The sequence below is a fragment of the Staurois parvus genome, unplaced genomic scaffold (assembly GCF_062004578.1).
Source record: "Staurois parvus isolate SC_StPar_1 unplaced genomic scaffold, SC_StPar_1.0 ptg000025l, whole genome shotgun sequence".
Taxonomy (NCBI): Eukaryota; Metazoa; Chordata; class Amphibia; order Anura; family Ranidae; genus Staurois; species Staurois parvus.
In genome coordinates, this window is record NW_028317821.1 from 22,473,324 (window position 1) to 22,488,686 (window position 15,363).

General features: G+C 38.6%; 1 protein-coding gene across 1 annotated transcript in view; it reads right to left on the reverse strand.

Moving 5' to 3' along the window:
* The window catches only part of SLC6A15 (solute carrier family 6 member 15), a 61,794-nt gene that overhangs the window by 14,930 nt on the left and 31,501 nt on the right, over positions 1–15,363 (reverse strand). Inside the window, exons 4-8 of the mRNA XM_089652362.1 lie at positions 14,933–15,059; positions 12,313–12,494; positions 10,711–10,821; positions 2,099–2,340; positions 1,820–2,012 (exon numbers count right to left, since the gene is read on the reverse strand). Coding sequence (XP_089508488.1) covers positions 1,820–2,012; positions 2,099–2,340; positions 10,711–10,821; positions 12,313–12,494; positions 14,933–15,059 — 855 coding nt within the window. The remainder of the gene's footprint in view (positions 1–1,819; positions 2,013–2,098; positions 2,341–10,710; positions 10,822–12,312; positions 12,495–14,932; positions 15,060–15,363) is intronic.

Genomic DNA, 15,363 nt, shown 5'->3' on the forward strand with positions numbered 1-15,363 from the left:
TTATATCCCTTTCCAGCCTTATGCAGATGAGCTACTCTCAATCTTATGTCCTCAGAGAGCTCCGTTTTGTGAAGCATGGTTCACATCAACTCATGCTTCTTACGAACAGCATTCTAAAAATGTTTGAGTATCTTTTATCAATCAAAGTAGCCCTAAACCACACCTCCAAACTCATTTCAATAACTGGACTCCAGGTATGCAAACTACTGATTTCAATTAGTTTTCATTGAAGTAATTAATCTATGGGTCCACTTACTTTTTCTTTCAGCACTGTGAATATTTAAAGGGTGTGTTCAAGAAATACACAAGAATTATAATTGCATGTTGTATCTGTCTATTGTTTTGACTTAGATGAGTATCAGGTCACATTTAGTGGCAAATTACCACAGAAAACCAGTTAATCTCAAGGAGTTCAGATACTTTTTCCTACCACTGTAGCCTCAGTATATGGTGTGCACCATATGCTGTGCCTATATGCCTGTCAAACTCCAAGAGGACCCTGTAGCAAGAAACCTACACTGATTGTTTGATACATTGTTGCAGATTGAATCCAGTTGTTTTTATCTAGTTACTGTGCTTTGTGCTTTTATCATGCAGCGGTAAATGACCGCTGCTCAGTTCTCCTGCATTCTCAGAGGAGACAGTTCTCCTCTGAATGCCTTTTTATGAAGCGGTGTAGATCGCTTCTCCGAATGAGGAGAGAAGCAATCTACAAATGCTTTGAATGCTAGAAAACGGCTGCTGTTACTATAATCTCACGAGATTACAGTAAGTGATCAGGCAAACATCATTTACTAAGCAGCGGTAAATTATCGTGGCTTTGTTTGCGGTTCCCCTGATTCTCTACCTCTGAGCTGGAGAATCTGGAGGGAGAACACAGATCGCCAGTGAAGGGCTGACATCGCTCCTTCATATACTGGCCATCTATGTGCTGAGATGATCAGTGGAGAACATGCGCTGATCATCTCTGTTTCCTAAACCACAAATGACCTGGGATCAGCAACAATCCTTAGGATTGCCGCTGATCTCTGTTTCATAAAAGGACACCTTTGTGTGAGCACTGCAAGTTTTATTTTGGTATTTCTTTTTACATAGCCCATGTGAAGATCCAGGCTGATTTCTTGCTAGCTGCTCCACAGACCTGTCATCTTTGTTGCCTCTTCTATTGTGCTTGGGCTGCTTATTGTTAGATTCTTGTATAGCAGAGCTCAGACTGGAAGAGGGAGAAGCAGCGCAAGAAACCAATCAAGTGTGTTGCAGTCCTCATGTGATAACAAGGAACATGCTAGTAGTAGGAGGAAGCACAATGACAGAGGAATTAGTTAATCTGTATACTGTGTCTCCTCCATTGTTCAACCAAAAGCTAGGGTAGGGACAATCATGGGTGTGGGTAGGTTATCAGCCTAGTCTTGCTGTGGAGCAGGGTCCTTTTGCAAGTAAAATAACTTTCATATATGTATTTCATCTATGTATTTAGCTAAATGCCTGGAGTTTAGTTTTGTGCTTTTAGAAGTCTAAATAATATTATATGCAAAAAATTACATAAAACTATTCCCATCCAGCACTGACAAAGGAAATCACAGTAAAATGTACTTTCGAGGGTCTTTTTGGTTAGGGTGACTATATTCATAATTTAATTGCGAATGTACCATTTACATTGCACAAATTTCCAACAAACACCACATTTTTAACTAATAGTCTTGAAAGAAAACTGAACTCTAAATATCTATACTCTAGTTTAATGTTTTAAAAATAAACACATAGTACATGAAAAGAAAACACAGAAATGTTAAAAAATGATGGCTTGAATAAGTCTTACCTTGTCTAATTCATCTTCTATCTGACAAGCAGCTAATCCAAGGCCACTGAATTCTTCTTCCTTAACCTTTTTTATGATGTCATAAACTAGCTGGTAATCTTGCACTGTTATTCTTGAGAAATTGACATGGTGAGGTATGACATCCCAGCTGAGATTTCCAGCTTCCAAAAGTCTGACCACCTTCCCAGCATTTCTGCAGTAAGAAAGTATCCAAGGGAGAGTTTTAACAATGATATGTACCATGTTACCATTAAAATAATCAAAAACTAGGAATCTTACTCTGTAATGCAGCTCTCATTCATAATGTTTGCTTTAAATCCTAGTACAGCAAATACAACCAATGTTGCCAAAACCGAAGTAAAAAAGTTGATTAATGAAACCAGAACAGCATCAAAATGACAGTTGTTGTCTCGCTTGTTGTAGCTGGAGAAGGCAATGACCCCGCCAAATCCAAGTCCCAGAGCAAAAAACACCTGTGTCGCAGCTTCTCTCCAAACCTTTGGCTCCAGCATTATTTCAAGCTGCAATCAAAGAAACATAATAAATAAAATAATACAACAATAACATTATTACATTAAGCATCTTGACAATGCATGTATGAACCAGCAATCTGACAGCTTTGACATTGATTAGAAGAGGGCACTGTGTTTGATTATATTATTATTATTATTATTATACAGTATTTATATAGCGCTAGAAGGTTTGCTCAGCGCTGTACATTGTAGTGGGGGACAGTACATGAGACAATACAGTAACAAAACAATACTCGAGGGGTTCAAGGGCCCTGCTCTTTCGAGCTTACAATCTAGGAGGTTATATACTTCCTATCAAGACATGTAAACTCCCTAAACTGAGCTAGTCCTTCTAATATAGGCCAACATAATTCAACATTCAGCCCTCAGTATTGTAATGCAAAAGCTATTGTCATGAACTTCCTATATAAGCCATACCTTTACACTTCTTGCTTGTTGAATTATTGTGCTATTCTTCAGCCATTATCTTGCTCCTTGTGCTCCTGATGCTGTCTGTGTCTTTACTACCAATTGCTACCGGCCTTTGGCTTATTCCTTGACTATGTTTCTGCTTGATCCCAACCTGCAACCACTTGTTACTGACCTTCTGCTTCTTCACCAGTTGTGCTTCTTTATCCCTACCTGCTACATCTGATACCACACCCTGGCTTATTTAACTCCTGGTGAGATGATCCAAAGGACCGTGACCTGGTACTATCATGCAGCAAAACCCTCTCCACCATCAGGAGCTCTGGTGAAGGCCAGCTATTGCTTAGACCTCCAGTCTCGGGTGTGTCTGAATCACCCGTAAGGGGGACCTGCTCACATATTTATGTGAGCCTTTCCACTGCTATAGTCACTGGCCTCCAAGCCTGACCCCTGACCATGACAGCTGTAGAGTCAATAAAATAAAAACAAAATTACACATTTAATCTTAAAAAAGCTTGGTCATAAAAACATGGGTGGTATTTAACTTCTAGTCAAACAATGCCTTAAAAACATAACCCCAGTTTACTGAGCAATACAACATATACTAACACTGACGTACAAAGCTGTCCACCACACTGCCCCGAACTACATCACTGACCTAATATCCAAGTACTGCCCAACACGCACACTCCGCTCCTCACAAGACCTCCTTCTCTCTAGTTCCCTGGTCTCCTCCTCCCATGCCCGCCTCCAGGACTTCTCCAGGGTGTCACCCATCCTCTGGAACTCCCTGCCCCAACCCATCAGATTATCACCTACTCTCCTCTCCTTTAGGTGCACCCTAAAAACCCATCTCTTCAGGGAAGCCTACCCCACCCCCTGCTAACTTGCCGACCTCCTCCACTCATCCTACCACTCCATTCCCCACAGCTATCTCCTCCTGTGCCACCATCCCCTCCCTCCTAGATTGAAAGCTCGAAAGAGCAGGGCCCTCAATCCCCTCATGTTTTACATTGTATTGGTATTGTTCGGTCACATGTTCTGTTCCCCTTTGTAATGTACAGCGCTGAGTGAACTATTGGCGCTTTATAAATACTGTATAATAATAATATACATTTTCACTGAACTATCTGGTAGCTCTACACAGTTCTGTAGGGAAGTGCCACACACAGGGAATTATAAGAGATAACTGCAGTTTGTGGACCTAGAATTGAAATTACATCTGGTTAAACATGTTGTTTATGTATTAGTTTTTTTTAGTAACTGTATTTTACATTTTAATTTTAGTTAAGAACCGTGAGAAGTTGAGACTGCACAATATTAGCACCTCTGCACTCATATTAGCAATGCTGAGTAACGCAAGATGTTAATCCAATTTTAAAATGTGTGCAAACATTTTTAACTGAAACATAATGTATGTATACAAACAGCAATCTACATGGTTAGATGTAAATTAATCTGTGGTCATGCAAGGCAGGCATGCAATTCTAATTTACAACACAAGATGGCATTATGTGCACCAAAAAACAGTATAATGCCATTAATCTACACTATTTAATGGAGTTCAGCAGTCATGTCAGCGGCCCATAGCAAGTAACCAGATTTCATCATTAGAAACACTAAAAGATTATTTGATTGATTTGTGTGGGTCAATACATATTGATTTTTTTTTTTAATTAAAGAATCAGTTTACCTAAAATTGTCATTTAAGTTACAGGTTGAATCTCTGTTAATACTCTAATCATCTTGCTACTAGTGTCCCTCAGAAATATATAAAACTATATGCTGCCTCTGGTGTTTACCAAAAATGTAAATAACAGCTTTAATTGGACTGACACCTTAAGTATGAAGTTAATTAGGCAAAATAAGAGAGAGTTAACTTTTTGATGATGCAAAATAATTCAAGAAGGGTGTCAATAGCAACAAGAGTGGTGTTCACACTTTTCTAATGCAGCTGAAAAGAAGAAATAAGGTAATGTCTCCATATATCCTTGTATTCACTTGTATATAATATGCCTAGGTAAAATTTGCTATTATATGGAATAATATTTCCATTGGTTCCAAAAGAGCTCAGAAATCTCCAGAAATCAATCCAGAACTGACATATTTTCATAAGCTGTTTATTGTTGGAAACATAGAGATTAGATTTGCTTAAAAAAAAAATGTCAGGAAGCAACAAATGGGGTAATTTCCTTGTGCCTACTAATGTTCTACATTGAGAATAATGGAGTACAAATGTATAAGATATTTATTATTGCATGGATAATGTAACTGTCCTACATATAATTAACTTATAGACAATCTCAATATCTAAGTCTCCCTTTCTGATCAGTCAACACTTAACCTAACCCCTAAAACAAATCATCAGCACTTAACGCCTTCCCTATCCCCTAATGCAAAATATGTAACCTCCTAACATGTCTCTAATTGCCTCTATTACACTTGTGATTAGGGCCAGACAGAATTACAAGTCCAGCAAGAATTACAGGTGTATGCAAACATCTACAGCTTGGAAAGCTGTACAAAGCAAAGATAGGCTAACAGAAGCCATGGCTATCCACCACTATTGTCATGTATATGCACATCGAGCAGTTACCGGAGATTAGGGATGATCATCCCTGGGTGCAATCTGTTTTCCCCATGGCCAATCATTTTTCCCTAATCACAGAAATACACTAGTTCTTGCAGCAGAAATCTGATTTTTGGCAATAATTTGCAGGTTCGAATGAGGCCTGACAGGTCATTCCCTCCTCTCCACTGACTTTAATTCTTAACCCAAAGTTTTGGCAACACATATACATTAGCCTACTCCTCTAACGCTTTATCCCTAAAGTCTATCTATAAAACTACCCTAACCTAATCCCATATAAATGTACCTGAACTCAAAAAGTAAAACTTTGTCTTGTTTTAAGGAACATCTAAAAATGTTAATTATACCTAATCAGCATCCTGAAAAATCTTTTCTATGGAATTCCTCCTGAACAAATGGTATGTATGGTACCTAGACATACCCCTACCCTGATATGTGGGGTACCTAGACACTCTTGTGCTTAAAGCTTCATATCTGTATATTTGCAGCATGAGATCTAGGGCACTGCTGCCTCTGACAGTCTCAGGAGTATATATACTCATATATTACTGGGATGTGAATTGCAGCTTGTATGGTGGCAGTTTCAATCGAGAGATGAATTTGCAGCAAAGTTGTTTTCCTTCCCTGGTGTTACGATCAGGAGAGGTGTGTATTTAGATTCTAATTAAGGTATTCCTGCCCATTGAGAAGTTGGTGAATCACAGGGTGAGGAGAAGTGCTCATGTAGTATATCTAGCATGAAAGCTAGAGTTTGTGACGATGCCTTGGAGGAAGGGCAAAATGTGTTGACGTAATTTCCAGTTTACAATCTACGACGTGTGACGTCACGTTCGGTGAGTGGAACGCATGCTGGTTCGGCGTTCTGCGGCCATATTTGATGTGGGCGAATCAGGCTAAATTTCCTGATTACTGCCAACTCATTTCTTTCCATGCTATTGGGATCATATATGTATTTGGATACATATTTTTCAGCTTACCAGAAGGAAATTGTATCTGTCAAAAGGCTTGATTTATTCTTTTAAAGTGTGAGTGCAATCACCTGATTGAGGGAGTGTGAGTGAAAACTTGCACCATTTAGATGATTTTGAGCACGTGGGAATTATATTATTTATATTATTTTATTGAAGTTTCTTTTGAAACAGGAGACTTTCTTTATTTGGGACTTTATTTGGTTTGCGCTGGTTTTTTTTGTGTTTTTGGACGCAACTTAGCTCATTCAAGTAGTCGTCCAAGTGCTGGATTTTCACCCCATGCGGCAGAAGCTGAATATTATATTCAGCAGCAGGTTTTTCTCTCCCTACGGCAAAGCACAGTTTCCATACATTAATGCGGAAAATAGCCTTTTCCCCACAATCCTGACCCGGTGGTTGTGAGAGTTTGTGGGCAGGGGGCTTATGTTCATAATACTCATTCACAAAAAAATGTAAATTGTAAATTAAGACAGACAAGTTAATTTTCGACAAATCATCAATAAGAAAAAAATTCAGGTAAAGTTTATCCATTTTATATTGTGTTGTCCAGCGATGTAGATCCACATCAATCATAATGCATGATGACCACCAACCAGACAAAAGAAAAGACCAATGGGTCACTGACCAGCAACACACGTCTATTCCCATTGCTTCTTCTGGCAGCTCTGGTGGATGACAGATGACGAAAACAAAGGGGTGTCGGTCTTCTGAATGTAGTCATTGACCAAAAATAAACATGGGAAGTGCTCATGCCCCTTATTCCATTTGTTTGAAAAACCTCTGCTAATTAGCCTAGAAAATGACTGTTTTTTAACATTCAGCTCTCACTGACTGCTGTGGTTGGCATTCAACCCTAACCCTGCTCAAAGCCAGGTATGTTTGGCTTATCAATGTTTCCAATGTGCTCAAAAGTGACACTTCATTATGGCAGTCATTGTCTGCTGTTCTGGTGAAGTGTAGAGCCAACACCACTTTTATACCACTTTATCAGCAAGAATATAATATACTAAAGGTACATGTCACATGATATTCTTCCTTGAAGGTCACCCTTTACAAATGAACATTATAATTTTGTTAATATTATAGGAGACCCTGCCCATCTCAATGCTCAAACCTTGTTCTGGATCTCTTTGGGCATTATATTTGATGAGTTAAGGCTGAGTGCTCACATGAATTAATATTTTTATTTGCCATCATTTCACCACTGGTAATGAAAGTTTGAAGTACTCTGCCAGGTGAGCTAATAAGAGGTCTTAGAGCTTCCATAAAAATGTACTACAGTACTTAAAACTCACAGATGACAAAGTAGCATTTTCTATGCAAAATATAAGATGCAAACCCAAATTGTTTTGCTTTTAATTCATATTTTATAATCATAAACTCCCTACAACTATCTTTTTTGTCAATGAAGGTCAACGTTCCATCACAGTCACTAATTTATCCTTTCACTATTGTTTATCATGAATGCAGAACAGTTTGTATATTATTATGTCTTCATCATGATTGCTATAAAAATACATTTTCAAGGATTCTTAAAGCAGTCATGATAAAATGTACTAGAAATGTAGATTAGCTGGATGCATCCGGTTATAAATACTTCTTGTTACTGTTTCTTTCTGTAAACAATGTTACCACTTACTCACTTAAGTGGATTGTTAAAAAGACAGCACAAAAAGGCACAAGTATTGCATTTTTATGTGCCTTTTTTCAGCCTAATGGAAGCTGCAATTTTAGCAAGCCCCATGGGAGTTTCTATGACAAACTATTATTATTATTATGTATTAAATACAAGAGGGTTTATAGGGCCCTGCTCGTGAATGCTTAAAAACAAAAGGGAGAGAAAAGTAATACAAAAAGCATTAACTGTAATGGATGCAATGATGGAGAAAGTAAAAGTACAGATTTTATGAAGAGATGGGAAAGCGTTATCTTAGGATATGAGTTTTCAAGGATCATCTAAAGGTGGACAGAGTAGGAGATAGTGAATGGAGAATGACATTCCAGAGAATGGGAGAGGCACTAAAGATGTCCTGGAGTTGGGCATGGGAGAAGGTGATGAGGTGGCTATAGAACAGGAGTTCTTGGAGGAGCAAATAAGATGATTTTGGGAGATATTTTGAGATGAAGTTGGTGATATAGCTTAGTAAAGAGGTTTGGATCACTTCTTATGTCGTATATACGTAGTATTTTAAATCTTGCATCTGGTAAGTGCAAAGTCTGTGAAGGAATTGGGAGAGAGGGTTGGAGGATACTGATCAAATTAGGTTAGGTAGATAAATCTGGCAGCAGCATTTATGATAGACTGAAGGGGGGGATAGCCTCTGTAGAATGAAGCTAACAAGAAGGGATTTGCAACAGTCAACACAAGAGATAAAAAGGGAGTGAATAAGCATTATGGTGTCATTTGTTAGGAAGTGGCAAATTTTGGAAACATGGCAGAGATGAAGGCAGTGATTGGATGAGTAGATAGAGAAGATAAAGGGCCAGAGAACAGAGCCTTGGAGGACCCTTGCAGGAAGAGGAAGCAAAGTGGAGATAATAGAATTGTAGGTGACACTGAAGATATGCTGAGCTAGGTAGGAGGAGAACTAGGAAAGAGAAGTTTTGTAGGCTGAGGGAGTGAAAGTTTTTGAGGAACAACGAGTGGCCAACTATATCAAAGGAAAGGTCTAAAAATACAGAGTAAGGCAAAGAGGCCTTTGGTTTTGGCAGTTAGTATGTCATTAGTGAGTTTTAGGAGTTCATGTATAGTTTTGTGGGTGAAAGCTAGACGGAAAGAAGTTGACAAGGTTGGTATCAGTTAGGTGGTGGTTCAGACAGTTGTAGACTAGGTGTTCTAGAAGTTTAGAGGCAAATGGTACCAAGCATATTGAGTTATTTGGAGAAAAGGGTTCAGCAAGAGTTATATTTGGAGTAAAGTGGCTTTACCAGAAACCTTATCTTGCTTTATAAATGACCGTGTTATTTCATAAGTACCGTAATTGAAAAAAAAAGATATGCTCTATAGAATAGAAGTTTTTTTAATACTTTTTTAATACTTCTGTATCCAAAAGATAAAACTGGCTAAGGATTCTTCAGCATGTGACACTTCTGGGAATATCAGAAACCTGGTCCCCCTCTTCAGTCTGTGATCCCTTCCCACAGCTCCAGCATCACTACAGGACACAACAGCAAACTCGGAGCTTGCAGAAGGAACCACACAATGTAGAAGAAGACTAGGGGCTGACAGAAGGAACAACAAATTGCAGAGGAGGACTAGGTATCTGGTATTCCTGGAGGTGTTGGTGCAAAAGTGACTTCATCCAGCAGAATCTTGTAAATAAAGAAGATATTGTCAGTGTATGCTAGACAGGTACATATCATAAAACTACTTTTCCTAATACATCATTTCTTTTTATGTTTTTAAAACGTGATACGGTCACTTTCAGGAAACTCTGCTGCAAGTATCACATTCTTTGTGACTCATGCTGACCAAACACCTTACAATGTGATAAAACAATCTTCTTTAAATCTACTAACAATTATATGACATAAGACCCTATTTGTATACAAATTGAGTAGATTGTTTAGGATGAACAGTGGAATGTGTTGGTGGTAGAGTGATTTGTTTGATTGTCTTTCTAACTGAAATCTGGCTGAGAACTGGTGGGCAGGGAAACTATATTCATGAAAGACCAACTGTAATGTGGACAGTGTTAACACCAATCAATGTACTAATCATGGAAGTTTCACATACTGCTCTGTTACATGTGACAGCTTGTCTAACATTCTGAAAATAGAGTTGATTTACTGAAGAAGAGCATTTGCACTTTGCAAAGTGAATTTTTACTTAGCTATGGGAATGATGAGAAGCTAAGTGATAATAATACTAAAATGATAATCATGCTTAGGGAAAAATTGGACCATTCTGGTGCATTTCTTTAAAGCATGTATGTTTTTCATGTGAAAGTGTGTTGTATTAAAGTGGCTGTTCATATATGAGGGCTGCCAACACACCAAAATAGACCAAAAATTGGTCCTGAAGCAGCACACCACAGCAGACAGTAATGCATTATCGTGCACTGTGGTGCAATGGGTTAATGCGTAGGGTGCTGATGACAATAAATGGTTAATACAGCAAAGAGCAGTATGTGAAGTGGACTCACTGATGAAAACCACTGCAAAATATGTTTTGATGTTCTGAATTCAATAAGAGGAAAATCTAGTAGCTGACTTGCAGATACTATCATGAAGCAACCCATTATTTCATTACAAATCATATGTTTAGACAGCACATGACTAAAAAATATGGTAACACTTAGAAACTTTTTATATTTTTATGTATATTGTTTTAATAAATTCTGATTATTCTGATTTAAAATTGAATTTCTTAGTTGGCTAAGTTCTTACCTTTGGTGTGAACATGTGGCGGATGCCATCAATGGAGCCATTCAAAAGCAAAGCCCGAACAAGGAAACAGGTAAGGACCACATATGGAAAAAGAGAGCTGAAGTACATGACCTTGGGGGAAAACACATGGAACAATGTCTAAATGTGTGCCAAGATTTCACAGTTATGAGAGTATAGTAATGATCAATAAGTAAATATACATTCTAAGGCTTTTTAATAGGCTATGATTATTAAGCTCAAAATGCATTACAATCTGACTGTACAATTTCCTTTAGATCTACCAACAGCTATGTAAGTGCAAGGGCCTGTCTGATTGGATACAAATTGACTGGATAGTTCAGGTAGGCCCTTATATTACACAGTTTTTATAATCCCTGATTTTGCTTTCCCTGATTCCTTCCTTCCTCCTTAAGGACATGCTACTGAAATTTATTAAAACCTTTGTTCACCACAAAGTGATTTCATGATGATGTAAACCTCATTTTACAGTTGAGACCCAATTCTAATTTATATTTAACTGCAAGAATCTAAAAAAAACAAAAATTCGTACTAACTTAGGTGGCTGCAGCATCACTCCAATGCTGCATCTGTCCCCTGCCAACTGTACACTGAGAACTGAGCGGTCAAAGACCACTGATTGCTCAGTTCTCAGCCTTTAGTGAGTGGAGAGCTGTTGATTGTCAGCCACCGGCTCTCTGCTCTGACCTTCAACACTCACTGGTGCTCTGGGCTTTGGAGAGGGTGGAGACAGCTGGCTCAGTCTGTCAGCAAGGCACTGAGAGGCTAGCCAGTTGCCAGTCAGCCATATGGGTAGATTTTGACATTAAAGTCGGGATCTTTCCAGAGCCTGGGCTGCTTCTTTGACATCAGCCATCTTGGTCACAGGAGTACAGAACAAAGTGCACTCCTGTGACCCACAGGAGAAGTATGGCCAAAACCCCTATTACATTCAAAGTTATTTGGTATGTTTTGTTTATTAATCTTGTTTGTATATCTTTCCCAAATACTTTCTTAAATAGCATAACATTTTAATTACTCTTGCTGAACTGGAGCCTTACCTGTCTTCTTACACAGTAGTACAGGCTTCTTTCTTGTAATGACATTGTTCACTTCATTAGAAGCTGCAGCAAGTCAGATGCAGCCTGCCTCATTTACTGGCTGAGGGGCACCCATCATCATCTAGGCCTCCCCTGCTGAACTGACCCTGGCCCACTCTTTTCATTAATTGGATTTTTTTTTTTCCAATAGTGGAGGCTCAGCATTACACGTGAGAGTTAACACAGTTTCTTTATTTCAGAAAGCTATCTACAGAACCCTTCTGACCCCTCCCACCACCCATTATCTGTCTGCATTGCATAGAGAAGCACAACAACCTAGTGATTATGTAACTGGTTCTCAAATAACATATGCAACATATGCAATAAAATCAGAAAGGTTTAATCTAACAATATTATTACCATGTGGATGAGAGGGGAAATAAGAAAGCAGATTAAGTCCCAGCTTTAACGTGCAGGATATTGTTTGCATATTTTACATAATATACTATTATATATATGTATACTGTGTCCTTAATATGTATTTAAAATGCTAATATATACAAACCTTGCCAGAAGACTGAATGCCTTTAATCATTGCAAGGCATACAAATATCCAAGCAGCAAGTAAACAAAGAGTCATCTTCCAGTTCAGTCCTCCGCCTTCTGTGATTGAGTTAGATATATTTAAAGCTTCTCTGTACCAGTAATAAGTAGTTGCCGAACTTTTCTCACACTCTGGCTCAACAACTAAATGAAAAATAGAACGCTTGTGAAATAACATCTAAAGTAAAGTCTCCATTAACTCCAAGTATTGATATACAGTAAAAGACTGTGTAGATGACCATAGCAAACATACTTTAAGTTATATTTGTTCTTCACTTTTATAGGGTCAGTTGCAACTGGGGTGCACTGTAGACTTTTATAGAGGGTTGTCATAATTTCTTATTAACTAGGGGCATAACTGCAAATCATGTGGCCCCATAGCAAAAGAGAAAGAGAGAGAGAGCTTCCTACTGTCAATGGCTTCTAAGGAAGATGCATCCCTAGCAACCGTTGCTATCACTGGAAATCCCCAGTCACATTAGCAAAGGGGCGGGGATAGCAGTGATATCACTGCTCAAATATGGTCAGTGGCCATATTTGAGCAATGAAATTGACCAAATATGGCCATACTAATATTTGCTCAATGATGTCCCCATCTCTTCCCCTATATAGCTCCTAAATCTATTGGGGGACATCTGTGTGCCTTTTTTAAAATAGAAGCCAGAAAGGAAATGTCATTTACTGTCAGTTTAAAAAAAATGCTTCTCCTGGCCCAATGTATTTTTTTAAAATTCATTTTGCCCTGGTACATGTTCCCCTGGGAAGTGCCCACACTAATGTTATCCGTGTTATTTTTTTGACCAACCCTTTGCCTATTATCCCAGAAAATGGGCATTTGTTTATTTGACAAATGCTGCTCCTGTTGATTTCAATGGGGTTTGGCATCCAAACTTTTTGAAGTTTGCCCAATACTTTCTGAACTGAACCCAGGGCAATTCAGGTAATCACTAGTCACCATCCTACTTGCAAGATTTCATGGAATGTCGAGTAGCCAAGATCACATGACCGCAGCTTCATCCTGGGAGATTTGGGCTACTCAGCATTTCCAGGGTTCTCATCAGAAAAATAATGATATCACCCCCTGAAATACAGAAGTCAAGGAAAACGTTAACCCCACAGGTGTCCCCCTCCCCTTTTTAGCAGCAACAGCAGTTTAAAGTGGGGGAGGAACACACTAAATACAGTAAGTCAACCTTGCATGAAGGGCAAGGTCCACTTTAAAATAAAGTATGTATAAATCAAGAACAGGTAGCAGGAGAGCTGTCAGCAAGATCAGTACATTCTTTGGGATCAGTGCTGTGGATAGAAGCTGCTAGAAAAGAGAGGGCAGCAGAGCAGGAAATTAACATTTTACTGTAACTTTCCAACCAGGGGTGGACTGACCATTTGGAAACTTGGGCATTGCCTGAGGGCCCGGGGTCAGTAAGGGGCCTATGAGATGCCCCTGCTACCTTTTTCATAGGCTTTTTTGAGTTTGGGCAAGGACACAGGGGCCCCATGATCCCCTATTGTCTGGGGGCCCCATGAGTTGTCAGTCCGTCCCTGTTTCCAACTAACTGTTCTGTCTTTATCAGCTCACCAGACTTTATTCAACATCAACTTACATATTGGATGTCAGGACTTGGTGAATATTCTATGCTTCATCGCTACAGCTGAACATTGTGGTTTAGTAGTCAGTTAACGCTTTGTAGTTTAATAGTCCTCCACACAATTGCTCTATAATCTTAATATAAATGTATTTAAATTGTTAAACTCCAACTATATTTCCAGTTGTTAGCTAAGAAAGCACAGATGGATTTTTTTACAGTCTCAGGTAGACCGTATTAGGTATACAAGGTTAATTTCAGAGTGCTGGCTAGGCTGTGCTAGAAGCTCTAAAAGCAGTGAGTGTAGTCACAGAGGAGAACAAAATTGTATTTCTTAGATACCCAAAAACCTTTACAGCGACTAAATAACTGATGTTTGCTACACAGAAAAAAAAAAATGGGCATACTGTGACTATCAAACATGCTGAAGAGTCCTCCTGTGCATTTGTGGTCTGGACTTCTTGACTGGAGATATCACAGGGGGTCAGAGTCAACCTGCATCTTAGACCTGGACATTACACAATGGATGGTGTAACATTATAGTGCTGCCTTTGGCAACAAAACACAGATTAATAATTTGGTGCCAGCATATATTTTTTCATCATTCTTAAAACATTATTTATTATTATTTTTTCTCTTTGCATTATAATACATTCTAAAGCACCTAGGTTATACATTATACTGTGAGGATCACTGAAAAATACTTCTCATATGAACCTATCAGTATGTTGTCACTGAGGCTTAAGACTAATAGCAGTAAATCAGTGGAGAGCTCTGCAAAAACTAAAATAATCTCTAGACATCACACCACACCTCAATTAGATTGTTCTGGGGGGTCCAGTGAGGCACTATCCCCTTCCCCAATCTTTTGGAACTTAATACTTTGTTAGTACAATATGCATCTTAAAACATTAATCTAATGTTTAACCCACTCTATAGTGAATATTTCCTTTATCTGAATTAAAATTATACATAAGTATTATATTAAAAGCTCACAGGTATTAGAACCATTTTTCACCAAAGGGCATTGATCCCAGGGGAGCGGATGCTGGAAGGACTGTGAAAAATAAAATAGACTCCATCCAATGATGACATTGTAGTAAAGTGCCACAAACAAACACACCTGCAAAACAAGAAAAAAAGCTAGTGAGTCATCATCAAGCCAGGCAAATGGTATTTTGAGACAGCTCAGCAATTTTAGCCCCCATACTAATCATGACAGGTTTCATTTCACTTTTTAATGAGCATGCCTGACATCCAAAAGGCCAGTAAGGCTGCTCATCATATTGAAGGTTGGAAAGTATAGAAGACAAGAGGATCAGGCTAGCTATTACCACTGCTAGAAAGTAAAAATAGTTGCAAACTGCAGTGCCCTGTACATACAGATGCCACTGGGTGCCTGCATTGTTGTCTTTTATCTGACTTAA